The following is a 23,114-nucleotide window of genomic DNA, read 5'->3' as shown; positions in this document are numbered from 1 at the left end:
AGTGTGGAAATATTGCTAAAGTTCACTTACACTCCAGAATGAGATTTTCACTCTGCAGCGGAGTGTACGCTGATACGAAACTTCCTGGCAGATTAAAACTGTGTGCCGGACCGAGACTCGAACTCGGGACCATTGCCTTTCGCGGGCAAGTGCTCTACCAACTGAGCTACCCAAGCACGATTCACGCCCCGTCCTCACAGCTTTACTTCTGACAGTACCTCGTCTCCTACCTTCCAAACTTAACAGAAGCTCTCCTGCGAACCTTGCAGAACCAGCACTCCTGAAAGAAAGGATATTGCGGAGACATGGCTTAGCCACAGCCTGGGGGATGTTTCCAGAATGAGATTTTCACTCTGCTGCGGAGTGTGCGCTGATTTGAAACTTCCTGGCAGATTAAAACTGTGTGCCGGACCGAGACTCGAACTCGGGACCTTTCTTTCAGGAGTGCTACTTCTGCAAGGTTCGCAGGAGAGCTTCTGTTAAGTTTGGAAGGTAGGAGACGAGGTACTGGCAGAAGTATAGCTGTGAGGACGGGGCGTGAGTCATGCTTGGGCAGCCTCAGTTGGTAGAACACCTGCCCGCGAAAGGCAAAGGTCCCGAGTTCGAGTCTCGGTCCGGCACACAGTTTTAATCTGCCAGGAAGTTTCTTCACTTACACTGTTCTGACCTTGACCAGTGATCTAGCCGTGCATACAGTGAATGATGATTAATGTAACTTGTAGAATGCCCAGTTGTGCCCTTCTCGGCGGCGACCGTATATAGTCCTGACGCCGTCTTGAAGCGTGGTATTGATACTGGCGAATGTTGTGTAGAGTTGTCCGTCCAGTTACATCTACGTCTGTCGGATTAACGTCCACTTGAGAATTATTGAATGGTGTATGGTGGAATCATAACGTAGTCCATGTTTTATGCGTCTTCTGTGGTGTCTGACCATAACAATCGTGGAGCTTCACAGGGTGATTCATTTGCCGCTACCGATGCGTGTTATGCTACTACCCGCAAAGCCTTGAAACACCACATGCAAGATTTTTCATCTCTCCCGCACACTGCAGCAAATTGTTAGTCCTACATAAATTATGAAGAGGACCTTTTTGTAGCAAATTTAATGAAGTTAAATTCTATACTGGAGGCTCTAGTTTTCCAATTTTTCAAGAAAAATGCACAAAAGTGACCTTCAACCGCGTTTTTTTCGAGTAACTCGAAAAACATTACCTCCAGCGAAACGTATCCCAATTCAAAATTTTAATGTATTAAATTTCGTACAAAAAGATCCTGTCTTGTTTTTCTGTAGAACTAATAGTTTCTGCGCAGTGAGCGAGAAAGTCTGAAAATCTTGCACGTGTTTTTTGAAGGCGTTGCAGGTTGCGTAAAGCTCATTTGTAGGGACTGCTGACTCACTCTGTGTATAATGAGGAGAGATGACGCTACAGACTGGAGCTGTATATTGCTTTGAAGCCAGCGCCGCCATGTTACATGCCACAAAACATTAGCAGGGTCCTTTTTATGGTTCTTCCTGTTTTTAATTTCTATCATGTACACGGAACAGTTGTTTTAAGCAGAAAATGTTACAGTGCTTTCGTTAGTAAAAAAAAATGTTACAGTGCTTTCGTTAGTAACACAACGTTAGGAACATATTTCCAGACGTTTTTCTGGTCTTAAACGCATGTTTGATCCAGTGATAGACCAATTTTGTCTCGTTAACGTAACTTAGTATTTGTTATACGTTTCGAATAACCTGGCAGAGAAGTGTATGATATAAAAAGTCTCTTTTGGTCATCCAGCATTTTCCTTTATGCAGAATGACGAAACTGGTGTTCGGTCTATTTCCTCTTCCCGAAAATGCTAAGAACTTGTTTTGCTACGTTTGATCGGTTTTCAGTCTTTCGTTATCACTGTCTTCACCCAGAGAGCTTTTCGAGTTAGATTAATGGCAAATCTAAAGTCGAATCACAGAAATGAAACGATTGCAGTGAAATTAAGCAGTGCAGCTTAATTTTCGCCTGACACCCTCCAGAGCGAATAAAATCTTGTCGGTTTTCAAGCCGCGTCAGTTCGAGCGTTTGATGGTCATCTGTACCATCGTCGTCAGGAGTAAAACTATTCACTGTCGGTCCTGGCATGATTTTTCGCTTACATGTCCACGATTAAGGCTGCTGGTACCAATTACAGAGGGCCGAAACGAGGCGTGCGGGGAAAGTTATTAGGGTAGCTCATAGCACCACCGGCCCGCCGCGGAACCGAGGCGCAAGAGAAAGACGAGAAAGACGAGAAAGACACGCCGCGACGCGTACCTCGTCATCAAGGTAGGCCTGAGCTCTCTCCGGTCGCTCAGCTCTGTGTTTCTCCTGCTCTTAACTCGTAACTGTCTGTTAACGTACAAACGATAATTGCACCTTCCGCTGGAATCCGCTATTATTGAGTCTTACTGTTTATTAGACCTCCAACGATCAGAAGCTCATAGGCCTAACGATTTGACACGGCTGTACTGCGGTACAAAAAAATCAAAATTGTGCCATTATGATTGTCGGTTGCATGAGTCACCACATTTTGTAGAAATGAGGACTGTTAAGCAGAAGAGACTAAATGCTGTAAACAAGCCGTTATACCATTCGTGTCGAGCATAGATCTCAAAGCATACTGCCGAGTTGTGTATTCTATTTTCTTACTAGTAATCAGTAAGAGCCTGTAATAGCAGATATCGGTAGAAGATGTAATTCTCATTGGTACGTAAACACTTAGTCGTGAGTTAACAGGTTTAGAAAGGCATTCAGTTTGCTGAGCTGAGCGAGCTGTTGGATGTGAACAGCGTGTAGCGTTGGGCAGTTGAAGGTGAGCGGGGAGAGAGACGCTAGAGTGTTGAGAGGTTACTATGAATGAATGATCTGGACGTGTGTCCGTCAGAAAAAGGAAACTTGTTTAACTGGATATATATTATGACTTTTGAACACTATTAAGGTAAATACGTTGTTTGTTATCTATCAAAATCTTTTATTTAGCTGGAAGTATTGCCGCTCGCTGTATTGCAGTAGTTCGTGTAACGAAGATCTTTATGAGGTAAGTGATTCATGAAAGGTATAGGTTATTCTTAGTCAGAAAATTGTCTGAGTACGTTGAGTTTTGCTCAGCTGTTTGAAAATTAAATAACGTAAGTGTTTTTCCAGCACTGTAATTTTTTACATACAAAGGGGAAGTCTCACATTACGTTGCAAGATCTCGCTGCATATCGACGTTAATGATATGTGCTTGTAATTTAGTGGATTACTCCTACGACCTTGCTTGAACTACTACGTAACAACATGAATTGGGAATTTCTGGTATAAGTGCGTATGGGACCTAACTGCTGAGGTCATGGGCCCCTAAGCTTACACACTACCTAATCTAACTTAAACTATGTGACTTCTGAAATTTTACTAATTTCTACTAAATTACTACATTAAACTAATTTATGCCAAGGAAAACTCAGACACACATCCCCGAGGGAGGACTTTAACCTCCGACGAGGGGAGACGCACGAACCGTGAGAGTGCTCCCTAGACGGCGCGCCGACAGCTTGAATGGTGCTCAATACTTGGAAATGATTTGAACGTATGTATGACCTATGATTCAAGAATGGGAAAATGGAAGGGAACTGCTGTTCAGGAAATGGTTCAAATGGCTCTGAGCACTATGGGACTTAACTTCTGAGGTCATCAATCCCCTAGAACTTAGAACTACTTAAACCTAACCAACCTAAGGACATCACACACATCCATGCCCGAGGCGGGATTCGAACCTGCGACCGTAGCAGTCTCACGGTTCCAGACTGAAGCGCCTAGAACCGCACGGGCTGTTTAGGAAACACAGAGCACTACGCAGAACCAGTGAGGAAGTGCCTGTATGACAGTTTACATAGCCGGGAGCTGACAGATTGGCCTGCACACAGCCCTTATATAACCCCATGCGAAATCAGCTTTTGGGGTTAGATTCAAGGTCAGTGTGGAAAATTCAAGTGCATATGTCGAAATCCATTGAGAAGAAATAAAACTTTGAGGTTCGCCGATGACATTGACAGCAAAGGATCTGGAAGAGCAGTTCAACGGAATGGATAGTGTCTTGAAAGGAGGATATAAGATGAACATCAACAAAAGCAACACGAGGATAATGGAATGTAGTCGAATTAAGTCGGGTGATGCTGAGGGAATTAGATTAGGAATTGAGACACTTAAAGTAGTAAAGGAGTTTTGCTATTTGGATAGCAAAATAACCGACGATGGTCGAAGTAGAGAGGATATAAAATGTAGACTGGCAATGGCAAGGAAAGCGTTTCTGAAGAAGAGAAATTTGTTAACATCGAATATAGATTTAAGTCTCAGGAAGTCGTTTCTGAAAGTATTTGTATGGAGTGTAGCCATGTATGGAAGTGAAACATGGACGATAAATAGTTTGGACAAGAAGAGAATAGAAGGTTTATAAATGTGGTGCAACAGGAGAATGCTGAAGATTAGATGGGTAGATCACATAACTAAAGAGGAGGTATTGAATAGAATTGGGGAGAAGAGGAGTTTGTGGCACAACGTGACAAGAAGAAGGGACCGGTTGGTAGGACATGTTCTGGGGCGTCAAGGGGTCACAAATTTAGCATTGGAGGGCAGCGTGGAGGGTAAAAATCGTAGAGGGAGACCAAGAGATGAATACGGTAAGCAGATTCAGAGGGATGTAGGTTGCAGTAAGTACTGGGAGATGAAGAAGAGTAGCATGGAGAGCTGCATCAAACCAGTCTCAGGACTGAAGAACACAACAACAACGTGGAAAATGCAAGAGCATATGTTGAAATGTGAGTTAATAAGCAAATGGTACACCCTAATAATGTATTCAATTGGAATAAAAGTATGGTAAGTTGTTTATTTTTGGAAATTTTCGTTGTTACAAATCGGTACTGGCTTTACAAGTACCCCGAAAATATACTCGCTCCGTTTCTAATCTCTAACGCTTACCCGCTCGGTTTCCATAAAGAATCTCATTCTCCGCGGTCGCAGTTGGAAAGCGAAGTGGCCGGGCGTTATCTGGGCTGGGAGAGAGGAAGGGCCGAGTTTGCCGCGTTTGCGTCGTCCGGCGGTTCCGCCGCGTCGGTGCGTCCACCGCCCACGCCGGCGCCCCGTGAGGCAGGTAGCAGCGGCGGCGTCTGCGCAGCGAAAGGGTGCCGGGGGCGGAAGGGGTGGGGGCGCCAGGCGACGCCGGCGGCGAGCGACGCCTGGGCCGCGCCGCGCAGTGGGCGCCGCGACGCCATGCCGTGACTGCCGCAGCCATGCGCGCTCTCCGCCCCGCCATGTTCTTCGCCTCCTCAGGTACGTGCGGCGCACACGACTCCTGCCTCACTCCGGGATGTCGCTGCTCCGAGCTGCTTATTGGACGTCGCCTTCTCAGCTGTTAGCGCGTTATACGCACCACTGTGAACCCGTCGCACTACGTCGTTCGTGTGGTTAGGAACGCACAAACCATCCACAGAGCTGCACCGTTTCAGAAAGGACAATATATTTCGTCCGGACTATTATTACCTGTGTTTGGTCTGTCATGCCATTCTCAAGCGGTAGTTCGCTATGAAGCGCCCCAGTACATTTCGTTTCTTGCCTTCGTGACAACAATGCTTACGTGTATGGAATGACAACGGGAGTCTTGATCGTTTATACGTTTTTAGATTCCCGCTACAGGCTTCGAGGGGTTGTAGAGAGGACTTGGTAGACACAGTTTTGATAAAGAACCCGTATCTCGAAATGTACCGTTTCGATGTATGAAGGTCGGATCACGTTCAAATCTCTAGGTTCACTGTACGCACGCAGCAGAAACAATGACCTCCGACCTGCGTGCTCTGCAGAAGTCCACGGCGTGGATCATAATTCGGATATTCGTTATCGGACGCTATTCTATGTGAGAAAGAACGTCAAGCCGGGAGTGCGGCGCGTCTGTGAAGCACCACAGTCAACCCTCTTTGTTGTGTACCTACCGATTTCTCGCAGTAGTCGTTATAATCGTACGAAGGTGTTAGTCATTAAATGTCATAATTATAACAGCGGCGCCGAGCGGTTCTAGGCGCTACAGTCTGGAACCGCGCGACCGCTGCGGTCGCAGGTTCGAATCCTGCCTCAGGTATGGATGTTTGTGATGTCCTTAGGTTAGATAGGTTTAAGTAGTTCTAAGTTCTAGGGGACTGATGACCTCAGCAGTTATGTCCCATAGTGCTCAGAGCCATTTTTATAACAGGAGCTGACGACAGCACCTGCTCCTCAGTTTGTGTCCGTACCGCGTAGCGGGAGATTTCAAAGTGATCCGATGTTCACACTTACTTCGTATGCAATTGGACGTTTCCGGATACGGGTTGCTGATCACAACTTTGTCCCCTTTGTAATTCATAGAAGCCTGTAGTAAGAACTCTAAAAAACCCTGTGTAAAACAGCGAAACATTCTTGTTGTAATTACTGTAGACCACATGTCAAATGTCATTGTCAAATGTCACAGCTCCTGGACGCACAGTCGAAATTATGTGCGCAGATGAATGGATTCTATAATAATTATTACGTGACGTACTACGTTCTTTTATAGAAATGACGGGGACTCATGTCTTTATCGTAATGGAATTTTTAAGCTCTGCTTCCGTGCTTACAGAGATAGTGAATTAACGGGGGTAGGAAGCCAAAAGGGCCGACTTGGAGCACGAGAGGCATCACAGGACATTTTAATTTCCACTGTCTATACTTTTACAAATAAATTCATAAAACTTTGTCAGAATCACTAGAAAGGATTCATGATTCACACTCATTGCAGTGGAAGTTCGAAAACATAACAAAATAATTTTTTTTACGTGTGAAATTTCATCATTTTTTTCACTTCCTAATGGCTGCATTTGTTGCTATAGACACACTTTTCTTCACAAATTACAGAGATTCTTCGATGAATTTTGCACAGTACACATACCATACTTACAGGTGTATGAAACTTTAGAATTTATTTAATTCGTGAAAGAATGACTAATCTGTTGTATTTCAAACTTCGTGTTTAGAAAAAAACACAAATTTTGTAGTTAATTACCTCAATTATTACCACAGTTTTTAATAGATTTAGAAAATTCTAGGGTTTCATACACCTTTAAGTATGGTTTGTATGCTGTGCAAAATTCATCTCGCTTACTTATGGAGAAAAGTGTGCCTATAGCAACAAATGCTGCCATTAGTAAGTGAAAAAAATTATGAAATTTTACATGTAAAAAAATTACTTGTTATGTTTTCGAACTTCCAGTGCTATGAGTGTGAATTCTGAATCCTTCCTGGTCATACTGACCAAGTTTTATGAATTTATTTGTAAAAGTATAGACATTGAAAATTAAAATGTTGTGGTGCCTCTCCTTCGCCAAGTCGTCCCGTTTGACGTCCTACACCCCTTAAAGAGGTTCCGCCTTCTTGCAAGAAAACAACGTTTCTTTCGTTACACTGAAGTGTTTTCTTTTTCTTTCTTTTATTATTTCAGAAACAACAAGAGAAAAACCCCGTTGTGGATACCACAACCTGTTCGTACAATAAACAAAATAAATGATATTGAATAATTAATTAAACAAGAAGGCGAGTGTTCTTGAGGTAGTTATTACTCCTATCTTACTATAAAATGAAATATGTATACAAAGTTCACACAAGAACAGTGTCCTGTTAAAAAGGAACGATATGCATTCGCACACATCTTAGTGAGCTATGACTTGAGAATGACTCAACAGGCCGAAATGGTGATCGTGTTGAATGAATAATTCTCAAAAATTGCTCAAACGAGCGTTTTGCAAGCCATTTCCTTTGTTGCTGAAATTAGTTTGCTAACATTCTCACAATGATTCACAATCAGGCATCTGCTTCTATCATAACTTCTCTTTGTGATTATTCTACTTTACATGGCTTCGAGTGGTTAGTGCTAAGTGCTTTACGGTAGTTGCCCTTTCCAGTGATTTCTCTCCAGTGGCGTAATCCAACAGAAGCGGATTCTTTGCCTGTTTATGCGCAGTATTTATTTTCCAGAGAAAGGAGCTAACATCTATCCTTGGAGCGAACGCACTGTAAACCATCTTCCTGCACAGAACTACTTAAACGTTTCCTTGTACTTCTCACCAGCGCTGGAGTTCGGTTCATGCTTTCTCCTGTGAGATGCTTGTGTTAGCCCGCCACATTCGGAGCTATAGATAAATGTATCTGACAACATTCGTCTATTTGTCTTCGTATTTTTAGCAGCATTTAGGAAACTTCACGAATAGTACATAGGGGGGGGGGGGGGGGTCTCATTTCATGGATATCCAGAAACTTTGATGATTCAGTTTCTTTGCTCAGTGCTTCCACGATGAATTAGTCATGTGCTACGAATAAATATAATTTCATCTAATAGCTTTAAGTCTAGACAATAAGCAAATAAAAGAGCTTCGCTAAAAGCACCGGACGTAGATGACTTCGTAGTTAACAGAAATACTGTAAGAAAAAACATAATTACCGATTCAGATACACCAACTACCTCTGAGCATCTCGTCTTGCAGTCCACCATCCCTGCAATGTCGATGACTGAAAAGTGAAGAATCCAGCGTTAACGATGTTGAAAACAGACCCATAATCACTGCAATATATTTCAAAAAATGGTTCAAATGGCTCTGAGCACTATGGGACTCAACTGCTGTGGTCATCAGTCCCCTAGAACTTAGAACTACTTAAACCTAACTAACCTAACTAACTTCACACACATCCATGCCCGAGGCAGGATTCGAACCTGCGACCGTAGCAGTCTCACGGTTCCTGACTGCGCCCCTAGAACCGGGAGGCCACCGCGGCCGGCGCAATATATTTATATTGCTATTTGACTACCTAGTGCTGCCGACCGAACTGCCGCAAATTTCTGTTTCACGTAATGTAAATATTATTTTATTACTTTCTTCTTGCTGACACTACCACAGGTTGCCAACACTATAATGCACAAAAGCAACATTGACGGTACCCTAATATTAGCTGAATCTACTTGATGGTGCAAGTATTGTACTTCGAAAAATATCGTGAAATTGAAAAATAAATATGACTGGTTACATTTTTTTGTATATTTATTTTCCTTTAGATCCGTAAGATTTTTTAACTTCTGATAAGTCAGTTCACTTGTATTTCTATGTGTATTTATAACAAAACGCCGAAGAATTTCTGGTGCTGTTGTATTAGCTCCTAAAATACTACATATTCTATATATCCGTTCTGCCTTAGAATGCAGTTAGCTATAGCACTTAGATGACGTAAAAAGTCATTTTTCAGCTTATAAACAACCTCTCCTTACAAAATTTAGAAAATTTAATTGTTCTCGTTTTCCTTGCTGAAATGGCACAGACGGAAGCAACACTTGTGTTGACCAGAGAGTCCAGATATATCAATGAATGTTATAGCACGGTTTGTGGAAAACGGCAATTGTTCCTTGTGTTAATTCAATCTGCAGGAACTAATTGACCATAGTTTCGACTGAATGTCGTGTCAGTGCGGTTAGTGGTCTTTGTTAATTAGAGGTTCATGACTAGACGTCACCTGTTAGAGACAAATTAGATTCTGATTTTCGCTCTTTAAATAACGCAGTAGTCCTACAGGCTGTAACTCTCCTGTCTTTCGTATAATTTATGCAAGCATTGGGTTCCATTCAGATATTTCTAGATATCTATCCAATCTACTTCTATCACAGTTTTTGTTGCGTTACGGAACATGACTTTTTCCATCGCTTTTATTATTTTGCATAGAAATAACGTAAAGAAAGTTTTCAGTATGGTAACGTATGCAGTTAATATGCATTTCTGCTGGAGAAAGAATATTTGTTTAGCCGTCACCTCATGCTTATGGTTAAAATTATTTGTCAGTACTGGACATTTAGCTAGTAAATCTGTCAAAGTGATATACAGGGTGACACAAAAGTCTGTTAACCTTTGAAAATGCAGTAATTCAGTGAATAATGTAGGTAGATAAGTAAAAATTGACACACATGTCTAAAATTTCGTGGACTCTTATTGAAACCGCCAACAGCTTTGCTTGCTGGCAAAATGGGTTCCCGTCAGATGACCGAAGTTAAGGGCTTTCGGGCTGGGCTAGCACTTGGATGGGTGACCAACCGGTTTGCCGAGCGCTGTTGGCAAGCGGGGTGCACTCAACCCTTGTGAACCAAACTGAGGAGCTACTTGATTGAGAAGTAGCGGTTCCGGTCACGGTAAACTGACATACAGACGGGAGAGCGGTGTGCTGACCACTTGCCTCTTCATATCCGCATCCAGTGACGCCTGTGGGTTGAGGATGACACGGTGGCCGGTCGGTACCGTTGGGCCTTCACGGCCTGTTCGGGCTGAGTTGAGATTGTTTTTGGTTTTTAGTCTATTGAAATCACAAACGAGTACACCGAGTGAGGTGGCGCAGTGGTTAGCACACTGGACTCGCATTCGGGAGGACGACGGTTCAATCCCGTCTCCGGCCATCCTGATTTACGTTTTCCGTGATTTCCCTAAATCGTTTCAGGCAAATGCCGGGATGGTTCCTATGAAAGGGCACGGCCGATTTCCTTCCCAATCCTTCCCTAACCCGAGCTTCCGCTCCGTCTGTAATGACCTCGTTGTCGACGGGACGTTAAACACTAACCACCACCACCACAAACGAGTACAAAAATGGCAAAGAGATGGCGCTGGGTGGCAACATGTCAGTGACGCCGCATGATAATCGTGTGTGAAATGAGCTTTAGTGAGAGAGGGAGTCAGATGCGCCAGCAATCGCGGCATGCTGTCTTCACCACAAAAGACTCTGTTAATGAAGTTTACTATCAGTATGGTGAGTCTGTTGCTGCAACTTAACCATCCAAAAGGTATTCGAACTGATAAAGGTCCTGTGATAAGAGAAAAAAATAATCACGAAGTAAGAAGCCCGCAGACACAAGGGTTACCAGACACAAGGGTTACTGCTGCTCGGACAGTCCAGGAAGAAATGGGGACTTTAGCGGGTTCGGCTCCACAGGGCGAAGTCAGAGCTCGTGAAGTCGCACGTCGCATCAGCAGTCCACGCACTACTGTTTGGAGGGCACTGAGCCGTAACACAAACACCGACCCTCTCCCTCCCTCATCCAATGTTAGCCGTGAAAAATCAAGCGTCAACAAGAACCGTTAGCCTCCGTATTGTGAGCGCACAGCATTTGCAGATCGGGAATTTCAGAATAAAGGGAAGATGACGATTGGTGTCTAACGTGTTGTGGACAGATGAAGCACATTTCACACACCAGGATCTGTCAATACCAACAACAGCTGAATTAGTGCTGCCGAAAATCCTAGAACTCTCGTGGAAGCCCTATTTCATGACGAGGAAGTCGCGGTGTGATGTGGATTTAGCGCATCAATCGTGATGGTACCCTTTTTCTTCGAGGGAATGCTGGGTGCTGCTTTTCAAACTATCAGCGTTGTTGTTGTTGTGGTCTTCAGTCCTGAGACTGGTTTGATGCAGCTCTCCATGCTACTCTATCCTGTGCAAGCTTCTTCATCTCCCAGTACTTACTGCAACCTACATCCTTCTGAATCTGCTTAGTGTATTCATTTCTCGGTCTCACTCGACGATTTTTACCCTCCACGCTGCCCTCCAATGCTAAATTTGTGATCCCTTGATGCCTCAAAACATGTCCTACCAACCGGTCCCTTCTTTTTGTCAAGTTGTGCCACAAACTCCTCGTCTCCCCAATTCTATTCAATACCTCTTCATTAGTTATGTGATCTACCCATCTAATCTTCAGCATTCTTCTGTAGCACCACATTTCGAAAGCTTCTATTCTCTTCTTGTCCAAACTTGTTATCGTCCATGTTTCACTTCCATACAAGGCTACACTTAATACAAATACTTTCAGAAACGACTTCCTGACACTTAAATCTATACTCGATGTTTACAAATTTCTGTTCTTCAGAAACGCTTTCCTTGCCATTGCCAGTCTACATATTATATCCTCTCTACTTCGACCATCATCGGTTATTTTGCTCTCCAAATAGCAAAACTCCTTTACTACTTTAAGTGTCTCATTTCCTAATCTAATTCTCTCAACATCACCCGATTTAATTTGACTGCATTCCATTATCCTCGTTATGCTTTTGTTGATGTTCATCTTATATCCTCCTTTCAAGACACTGTCCATTCCGTTCAACTGATCTTCCAAGTCCTTTGTTGTCTCTGACAGAATTACAATGTCTTCGGCGAACCTCAAAGTTTTTATTTCTTGTCCATGAATTTTAATACCTACTCCGAATTTTTCTTTTGTTTCCTTTACTGCTTGTGCAACATACAGATTGAATAACATCGGAGAGAGGCTACAACCCTGTCTCACTCCCTTCCCAACTACTGTTTCCCTTTCATGTCCCTCGACTCTTATAACTGCTATCTGGTTTCTGTGCAAATTGTAAATAGCCTTTCGCTCCCTGTATTTTACCCCTGCCACCTTCAGAATTTGAAAGAGAGTATTCCAGTTAACATTGTGAAAAGCTTTCTCTAAGTCTACAAATGCTAGAAACGTAAGTTTGCCTTTTCTTAATCTTTCTTCTAAGATAAGTCGTTAGATTAGTATTGCCTCACGTGTTCCAACCTTTCTACGGAATCCAAACTGATCTTCCCCGAGGTCCGCTTCTACCAGTTTTTCCATTCGTCTGTAAAGAATTCGCGTTAGTATTTTGCAGCTGTGACTTATTAAACTGATAGTTCGGTAATGACGGGTGCGAAATACGCCGATATATTATGCATGGTACCTAACGTGGCTCATAAATAGTTGCCGGAAGATACTGCTTTTATGCAGATGGTGCCTCGTCCAAATTGCTACACATACGAAAGATTAGAATTATATTAATACCTTCAGCTGCTAACGGGCGTTGAGATATGTCAACGGGGACAGGTGAAAATGTATGCCCCGACCGGAACTCGAACCCGGAATCTTCTGCTTATATAGCAGACGCTCCATCCATCTGAGCCACCGAGGGCACAGAGGATAGAGTGACTGCAGGGACTATCTCGCGAACGCCTCTCGCGAGACCCACATTATCACCTTGTATGTCCACACACTACATTCGTAGTGTCCCACTCCAACACACTCATTACACGTGGAAGACATTCTTACCAAGTCCCGTAAGAGTTCGGGGAATATGTGTGCATCCGCTCAGAAGGTCATGGCCGGTGTTGCCAGAACTACACTTTTATGGATATTGTGTCTGTTCTTTCTGACATGTCCGAAAGAACAGACACCATATACATATAAGCATATGAGAGATCTCTTATGCACATCTTTTGGTGAGGATAGCCTGCTGAGCCACCACTTCGGCCATGCACGGCCTTCCAAGTACCCAGATTTCAATCCGTGTGATTATTGGGTATGGGGATACCTGAAGTCGCAAGTCTACAGCGATCGTCCGATCTCATTACAGTGCTAAAAGAAAACATCTGATCGCAGTTTCTCACCGTATCTGCTGACACGCTGAACAATGTTGTTAACTACATTGTCCCTCGTCTACATATATTGTTGATGAATGATGCTAAAATATCGAGCATTTGTTATAAAGGACATCGTCGTTGTTAAAAATCAATTGTTATGCTTATTATTGCTTTTGTATCATATGAAGCGCCATCTTCCGGTTGTTTTGCGCACTTTTTTTCGGTTTCAATAAAACCCCACGTCGATTCAAGAACGTTTGTCAGTGTGCACCTCCCTACCTACATTATTCTGTGAAGTAACGAATTTTCAAATGTTAACGGGCTTTTGGGGCATCCCGTACTTTAAACTTCTCCTTTATCCTGCTAAAACGATTTCAGTTTCTGAAGCGCTGCGTCTTCTTTACCTTTGATTACGTTTTTCTGTTGCTCATTGTCACCGCCACCTTTGATGAGAGAAAGAAAGGACTGAATGACAGGACGTTTGTTAAGACATGAGGGAATAACTACCTTGGTACTAGAGGGAAATGTTGACGGTAAAAACGGTAGAGGAACACAGAGATTAGGATACATCCAACAAATAATTGAGTACGTAGTTTGCAAGTTCTAATCTGAGATGGTAAGGTTGGCACAGAAGAGGAATTCGTGACGGCCCGCATCAAAGCATTTAGAAGACTGATGACTAAAAAGAACCGCTTGCCCGCCATGGAGGCTGGCACCGGCGCTATTTCTTGAAGTCGTAATAGCATAGCAGAGGGTGGCATCAGTCAGTCTTTCAAAGGTGTGGCCGTCGCCATGTCTAACCATTCTGTCAGTTCTTCCGGCACCGACCGGCAGCTGCCGACTCGTCACTTGCGTGTCCCTAAACTGCCCCGGAAATCCTGGCAGCAGAAGGTGGTCTACAGTCCACCCTGCAACCGGAACCACGTTTTGCTTCTGGCTAATCGGAGAGGTGAGCCTAGGTCAAAAGCAGGCTGAAATATGTCGTGGTGCAGCCGGGATTCGATCTTGCGGCCTTTCGGTTTCCAGGCACGCGCTTTACCACGACATAAACAGCCCCGACTCGCTAAACTGTTTCTGAGCAGTTAGATTTGAATACACCTGGCATAGTGAACTGACAACTCCAAATATAATTTGCAGCCGATAGGCATATGTTAGTTTTTGCGCGGGATCGAAGCTAAGCTGAAAGAACCGTTTCTCCCAGTCCATTAGCAGAGCCCAAGACACTTTTTTTCTACACTGTTACACATACACTGTGGATAACACTACATGCAGACTAGTGTAAAAAGTCTTCAGCTATCTCCATCTACGTAGTAAGTTGACATTTTATTAAATCTCCTACAAATGTGTGTAAAAACATAGCATTAGCTCACTGTCATATTTACACTACAGAATGTTGCTTGTCTCTAACTGCAACTTGTACACCACGCACAGAATGCAACTGTAGCAGCCGGCGATAGAAACGAAGTTAAGTATTTAAGAAAAACAAAGAAACACTGACGCAGGTTTGCATTCAAACAGTGTGGGTATCAAGCAGAGTTGCGGCCTGTTATACAACACAATCAAAGTTCCGACAAACTTCGCAGCTATTAGTTCGTGCATCTTGAAACGTTCCCTTAGAAAAATTTATGAATTACTGTGCTGATAAACCTCTACGTTATTTGATTTTTAAACAGGTGGGCAGAACTGAACGTACTCAGACATTTCGCTCTACTTATTCTGATCAACACTAAACTGACACACAATATTTTTAGCGCAACGCGATCTGACTTTCAATAGTCCTTACAAAAGAATGGCCCTGACTAACAATAACCTACACCTTTCATGAATCGCTTACCTCACAAAAATCTTCGTTACTCGAACTACCGCAATACAGCGAGCGCCAATACTGCCAGCTAGATAAAAGTTTCTAACTACTGTTAGGAATACTAAGAAAATGAAAGATTTTGATAGAGAACAAACAATGTATTTACCTTAATCGTGTTCAAAAGTCAGTTCATGATATCCAATATTCATCTACATCTACATCTACTTTTATACTCCGCAAGCCACCCAACGGTGTGTGGCGGAGGGCAATTTACGTGCCACTGTTATTACCTCTCTTTCCTGTTCCATTCTCGTATGGTTCGCGGGAAGAACGACTGTCTGAAAGCCTCCGTGCGCGCTCTAATCTCTCTAATTTTACATTCGTGATCTCCTCGGGAGGTATAAGTAGGGGCAAGCAATATATTCTATACCTCATCCAGAAACGCACCCTCTCGAAACCTGGCGAGCAAGCTACGCCGCGATGCAGAGCGTCTCTCTTGCAGAGTTTGCCACTTGAGTTTGCTAAACATCTCCGTAACGCTATAACGGTTACCAAATAACCCTGTGACGAAACGCGCCGCTCTTCTTTGGATCTTCTCCATCTCCTCCGTCAACCCGATCTGGTACGGATCCCACACTGATGAGCAATACTCAAGTATAGGTCGAACGAGTGTTTTGTAAGTCACCTCCTTTGTTGATGGACTACATTTTCTAAGGACTCTCCCAATGAATCTCAACCTCGTACCCGCCTTTCCAACAATTAATTTTATACGATCATTCCACTTCACATCGTTCCGCACGCATACTCCCAGATATTTTACAGAAGTAACTGCTACCAGTGTTTGTTCCGCTATCATATAATCATACAATAAAGGATCCTTCTTTCTATGTATTCGCAATACATTACATTTGTCTGTGTTAAGGGTCAGTTGCCACTCCCTGCACCAAGTGCCTATCCGCTGCAGATCTTCCTGCATTTCGCTACAATTTTCTAATGCAAACTTATAGCGCCCTTAGTTTTTTAACTTACTGAGGGCATACTAATTCATGTAGGTTAATAAATGATAATGGAAATGTCGTGTGGCTAGGGCCTCCCGTCGGGTAGACCGTTCGCTTGTTGCAGGTCTTTCGATTTGACGCCACTTCGGCGACCTGCGCGTCGATGGGGATGAAATGATGATGATTAGGACAAAACAACACCCAGTCCCTGAGCGGAGAAAATCTCCGACCCAGCCGGGAATCGAACCCGGGCCCTTAGGATTGACAGTCTGTCACGCTGACCACTCAGCTACCGGGGGCGGACAAATTTACAAATTTACTCTTTCTGATGGACACACGTCCAGATCGTCCGCTCTCAATATCTGCTATTTCTCTCCCCACATCCACCACTGCTGGCGGCTCACCTCCAACTGCGCAACGCTACGTGCTGTTCGCATCCAGCTGTCCAACACTACAGTAGCGAATATTACAACAATTCCAACCAGCCACAGACTGCACACAGCACAGCGAGTGATTTTCATACAGAGCGCTACGTGGCGTTACCAATATAAAATCCTAAACAGCCTACTTACAGTCTGACTATAAATAAAGAATCACTTCCGTTCGTTGATTATGTCTCGCTCTGAGTACACAATTGATGTGAGGGGCTGATTTAGAATTTTCCGTTGTCGAACAGTAATTTTTTGATTCAGTTCTAGCACATCTAAAATTTAAAGCCTAGCTAAAATACATGGAAAGCGTGAGTATAGTGAGTTATTTCGAATATGTCGTCAAAGACTCGTGTTATCAAACATTAAATTATATGTACTCTGTTTCCTGCATCTTATTTTACTCTGTACTTAGTTTATTTATTCTGTAGCCTGTTCGGTAACGGTTCTTCCGTGGCTGTTTTCATGAACCTGTGAAATTCCAAGGAAATACGTAACAAAAAATCAGTGCTTCGAGCCCATTTTACGAAGTATGTACATAAAATGTCAAACCTGAAAAATCACGTTGCGACAGTGAGAGTAGGTGACTGGTCAGCTCTCCACATAGTCACCCTTCACTGTGACACGTTTTCCCAACCACTGGCCTGCCGCTGTGGCCGAGCGGTTCTAGATGCTTCAGCTCGGAACCGCGCTGCCGCTACGGTCGCAGGTTCGAATCCTGCCTGGAGCATGGATGTGAGTTCTAGGGGACTGATAACCTCAGATGTTAAATCCCATAAACCATTTGAACCCAATCATTGATGGAGGAGACGTTGGGGAAGTATGCATTTTGGCTGTACAGAAGACGCTCAGTCTCGAGAAACGCCTCACCCACATCTACACTGAACAGCCCAAACGTTATGGCCACTGACCATGGCGACGTTGCGGCTACGTGCCTCGGTAACAAAGGTATGTAAGCGGAGCAGACACGGACGGGTTATCACCGTAGCGAAGATATGGGCTGCAAACGGTGAAGTCCAATTAGATAAGCGACTCTGACAAGAGGCAGATTAATACTAAGCGGGGTCAGTGAATGAGTATCACGAGAACGTCGAAGCTGGTCGAATGTTCACGTGCTATTGTCGTCTACTGAAATACACTCCTGGAAATTGAAATAAGAACACCGTGAATTCATTGTCCCAGGAAGGGGAAACTTTATTGACACATTCCTGGGGTCAGATACATCACATGATCACACTGACAGAACCACAGGCACATAGACACAGGCAACAGAGCATGCACAATGTCGGCACTAGTACAGTGTATATCCACCTTTCGCAGCAATGCAGGCTGCTATTCTCCCATGGAGACGATCGTAGCGATGCTGGATGTAGTCCTGTGGAACGGCTTGCCATGCCATTTCCACCTGGAGCCTCAGTTGGACCAGCGTTCGTGCTGGACGTGCAGACCGCGTGAGACGACGCTTCATCCAGTCCCAAACATGCTCAATGGGGGACAGATCCGGAGATCTTGCTGGCCATGGTAGTTGACTTACACCTTCTAGAGCACGTTGGGTGGCACGGGATACATGCGGACGTGCATTGTCCTGTTGGAACAGCAAGTTCCCTTGCCGGTCTAGGAATGGTAGAAAGATGGGTTCGATGACGGTTTGGATGTACCGTGCACTATTCAGTGTCCCCTCGACGATCACCAGAGGTGTACGGCCAGTGTAGGAGATCGCTCCCCACACCATGATGCCGGGTGTTGGCCTTGTGTGCCTCGGTCGTATGCAGTCCTGATTATGGCGCTCACATGCACGGCGCCAAACACGCATACGACCATCATTGGCACCAAGGCAGAAGCGACTCTCTTCGCTGAAGACGACACGTCTCCATTCGTCCCTCCATTCACGCCTGTAGCGACACCACTGGAGGCTGGCTGCACGATGTTGGGGCGTGAGCGGAAGACGGCCTAACGGTGTGCGGGACCGTAGACCAGCTTCATGGAGACGGTTGCGAATGGTCCTCGCCGATACCCCAGGAGCAACAGTGTCCCTAATTTGCTGGGAAGTGGCGGTGCGGTCCCCTACGGCACTGCGTAGGATCCTAAGGTCTTGGCGTGCATCCGTGCGTCGCTGCGGTCCGGTCCCAGGTCGACGGTCACGTGCACCTTCCGCCGACCACTGGCGACAACATCGATGTACTGTGGAGACCTCACGCCCCACGTGTTGAGCAATTCGGCGGTACATCCACCCGGCCTCCCGCATGTCCACTATACGCCCTCGCTCAAAGTCCGTCAACTGCACATACGGTTCACGTCCACGCTGTCGCGGCATGCTACCAGTGTTAAAGACTGCGATGGAGCTCCGTATGCCACGGCAAACTGGCTGACACTGACGGCGGCTGTGCACAAATGCTGCGCAGCTAGCGCCATTCGACGGCCAACACCGCGATTCCTGGTGTGCCCGCTGTGCCGTGCGTGTGATCATTGCTTGTACAGCCCTCTCGCAGTGTCCGGAGCAAGTATGGTGGGTCTGACACACCGGTGTCAATGTGTTCTTTTTTCCATTTCCAGGAGTGTAGATGGACAGCGAAACTACCAATAGGCGCTGAGTGCTTGGATGTCCACGACTCTTCACAATACGTGGGGTTCGTAGGCTTGTCTGCTCTGTAAAGTAAGACAGATGGTGATCTGCGACATCTCTGCCGAAAGAGCACAGTGCTGATGCACGCACAAGTGTTTCTGAGCGCACCGTTCATCGTACATTGTTGAACACGCAGTTCCGCAGCAGATAACTCATACGCGTTTACATGTTGACGCAATGGCATCTCCAATTACGATTGCAGTGGGAACATCAGGTTTCGACCGTCGGGCAGTGGAAACTTTTTGGCTCTTGCGGTACATCACATTTTATTTATTTATTTATTTATTTTTTGTCTCCACAAACTGTGTCTTCGAGATAAACGGCGACTGAAAAGCGGAGCGCGCTACGGACGCAGGATGGTGGATAGTGTAATGTTTCGGGGGACATTTTCCTGCGCTTGCGTGCGACCTGTGGTAATAACCGAAGACAAGCTGTCAGCTGTGAACCACCCGCATCCCTTCATGCTTGAGCTCTTCTCGACAGCGATATCAGATTTGAGCGGTATAATTGTCCGTAATTCGGAGCCAGAACTGTACTACAGTGGTTGAAGGAGTATTATAGCGATCTCACGTTGATGTCTCGAAGACTAAATTCGCCTGATGTAAATCCTATGAAACCGATCTGGGTCGCTGTTGGGCGTTATAACCGGCAACGCAAATCAACGGCACTCTATTTGCTCGAATTACATTACCTGCGCTTAGATATCTAACGCCACATACCTCCAAAAACTTACTAACAAACTATCGGATCCCCGAATCAGTGATTTTTTTTGTTGTATAGACAAACAAGCTATTAAGCAGGTGCTCATAATGTTTTGGTTCTTAAGTGTACATCAGGACATTTAAGTGCCTGGTAGAGGCTACTTCGAGCCACCTTCAGAACATTTGGCTACCGTTCCACTCTCTAGCAGCACTTAAGTCTTTCTCTATGAGTTCTGACTGCTCTTAGTTTATTACACTGATCATTTCTCCGTATGTAGGTTGGAGGCAAGAAAATATTTCAAGACACAAAGGAATTAAAGACGTTAGCTGCCAGTGGGCACTGATTTATACCAACATGGTAAGTTGAAAATTTGTGCCGGAGCGGGATTCGAACCCAGGCCTCGCGTTTATCAGGCTGTTGCGCTGACCACTACGCCTTCCGGACACAGAGGTCACCAAAGTAGTACCGACTACCCTAGCACGCCACTCGCCGAACTCAAATTCTCAGCTTACACCACACACTACTGACTTATAGCTCCAGCTCATTAGCGTTCCGCCGAATCCCGTAAGAGTTCGAGCTTCGAGTGCATCGGCGCTGAAGGAATCATTAGCCGTCATATCCTCATTTGTATACGAAATATTTTCACATTAAGAGAAAGTTGGTGGAGATCTTGTCGGAACGAGAAACGCCCCCTGTTGTAATGATTGCCATCCCGACTCGCTTATAATATCCGTGACACTTTCTACTCTATTTCGCGAAAACGAGCTGCCCTTCTTTCGATTTTTCCATGCCCTCCGTCCATCCTATGTAGTAAAGATCCCTTGCCGTAAAGAAATCACTAGCAGAGGATGAACAGGCGTTGTGTAAACAGCGTGTATAGTCCGTCATCAGAGAAAGGCCTTCTAAGCTATGGTTTCTTCATCCGTGGAAGATTTCAGTGGGTGCTATGTCTGGTGAAAACGGGAATGAAGCAAAAGTTAATAGTCTAAAGAACAGTGTGTGCGTCCGTGATCCGTGAAGAATGAGTTAAGGCGTTGTCGTGGGGCAAAAACATCCGCTTCGACGATTTGGCGCGGCACTTCGAATTTACAGCTCTACGTAAACTCGTCGGGCGATTTCGATTGTTTTCTCCTGTGGAGGACTTAGCCTTACGATCATAATCTGTTGGCACCACTCCATGGTAGTGGCAAAAACCGCTCGGCATCACCTAGCCAGAGGATGGTTGTGTCTTCACCTTTTTCGGCAGTTAGTTTTGCTCCATTGGTTGCAGCCGTAGTGATACACCCAGCTCTCGTCCACGGTGATCATGTGGCTAAGGAAGTCATCTGGATTGGCCTTATGCAGCTGCAACATTTCTGCTGGTGGCTAGGGTCGGCAGATTTTTTTGAACGCGTGAGCAGTCATTGAACTCAGTGAGTGCTGAAGTAAATAACGTTGTATCTACATTTCTCTCCTTTTTTACGAGGGTGCTCGGCCTTACAGCTGAATGTGTATTTGCGTAAACAGTGCCCTCTACTGCCAACTGTTAACTCCAGGGATAATCATTACTGTTGCTTGCAACGATGATATTTCAATTATAATTCTGAAGCGTTGTGAGTGATTTGCAACTTGCTAAAAGAAATGGCAAACTAAAGTAGACGCCAACAAAAAAGGGGAAAAAAGACAGTCATCAGGGTTGTCTGTGCCATAATTTTAATAAAACAGTTAGAGCGGGTAAGCGGTGTAACAAATATGCAAGAAACGACAGCACGCAAAATAGGGGTTTGAGGATCTAGGTGCCTGGTCCTATTTGAGCTACGAACGGGAGTAAAAAGTGTTTAAACGAAATGACACAATTTCACAGAGACTTTAATGGTGTCATACAGATAAGCAGGAGATCTTGGATCGATTACTACAAGTTTGCACTCGCCGCTTTAGTCTACATACATAAAAACCTCTGAAACTGGGTCATTTTATGTGTATAAATACCTGCACCTGGGTGCCCCGATTCTATCTTCGATACTGTGGTGCTGTTCCAGAACATGGAGAGTCGTCAGTTCTGTGTGTCTGTAAGGAAGAGTTTAAGGTAAACTGGGGCGGCAGTGAGAATCTGGGTCGAGGACGGGGGCGTGCCAGGGTAATCCGTGCAGTTGTGCGAACCGCTGTGACAGAGTGGCTTAGTGGTTGGCGAATTTGCCTAGTAAGCAGGAGATCCGGGTTCGATTCCCGGTCTTGCTACAAATTTTCACTCGGCGCATAAGTCTATGTACATAAAAAGTGTTTAATTTAACGTGGACCTGGGACCATTTGTGTAGCTATTCAAACATCTCTCGTACTGAATCCATGTTACAGTATATTAAGCAATGCTTGAACGACTAAGTGGGGCTGGCACAAAAGCAGATTGTGCGAATCGATTAATTACTTTCGGAGAAACTGTAATTGGGCTGAAATTAATGCTCAAGTAATGGCACCGTTTGTATATGCATCGTTCTGATTTGCAAAAACGCGCAAGAAACACATTTTTCTGGGAGGTTTTATGAGGAGCGCCAGTTCTATAATTTAAACTCGCACGAATCGGTTCAAACTTTGCAAGATGGTAGGTAAGCAGATAGTACGAAACAAATTTTTTCATCCGATAATCTTCATCCTTTGTCGAGATACGATGGCTTAAAGTTGAGCTAAATGTAGCACATAAAATAAGTTCTTACATGAATTGAATGCGCGGAAATAGTTTAAAGTCAGCGAAATAAATAAAAAATGCGTTCTTACGATCAAATTTAAAACTCGCTTCCATAAATCTAGCTTCATTCGGATTTTACGTACAAAAAACATTTTTGTGAGTTTTTACGCACGGAAAGTTTCTAACTCGTGCTAATCGGATCAACTTTTGGAAGGAGTCAGACATATATATGTGATTAGTGGTCGTCCTGTTGTTTTGTGAAAGCTTTATGGGTTGCCGCGATATAAGCACCATGATTCGAAAGACAATTAAAAAAAAACCTATACCGGATCAGTCATCGGCAGAGATGTACATCGGTTGTCAAGCTGTGGTGTCTAATGTCAAAGTTATGCTACAGTAACAGTTGGAAACCATTATGAAAAATACTCCTATTATAACACAAGGCAAATGTG

The 23,114-nt window shown here is 44.4% G+C and overlaps 1 protein-coding gene across 5 annotated transcripts in view; it reads left to right on the top strand.

Annotated features, from left to right (window-relative positions):
- Positions 1-23,114, top strand: part of LOC126279011 (protein FAM110B) — a 1,155,794-nt gene that overhangs the window by 697,482 nt on the left and 435,198 nt on the right. Inside the window, exon 1 of one of the 5 annotated variants that reach the window (XM_049979395.1) lies at positions 5,251-5,324. The exons of the other annotated variants lie outside the window; for them this stretch is intronic. Coding sequence (XP_049835352.1) covers positions 5,285-5,324 — 40 coding nt within the window. The 5' untranslated portion in view covers positions 5,251-5,284. Of the gene's footprint in view, positions 1-5,250; positions 5,325-23,114 lie in introns of those variants that run through there. 5 annotated transcript variants of the gene reach the window in all.

The sequence above is a fragment of the Schistocerca gregaria genome, chromosome 6 (genome assembly GCF_023897955.1).
Source record: "Schistocerca gregaria isolate iqSchGreg1 chromosome 6, iqSchGreg1.2, whole genome shotgun sequence".
Lineage (NCBI taxonomy): Eukaryota > Metazoa > Arthropoda > Insecta > Orthoptera > Acrididae > Schistocerca > Schistocerca gregaria.
Note: the sequence above shows the minus strand (reverse complement) of the source record. Positions and strands in the feature narration are given on the sequence as shown.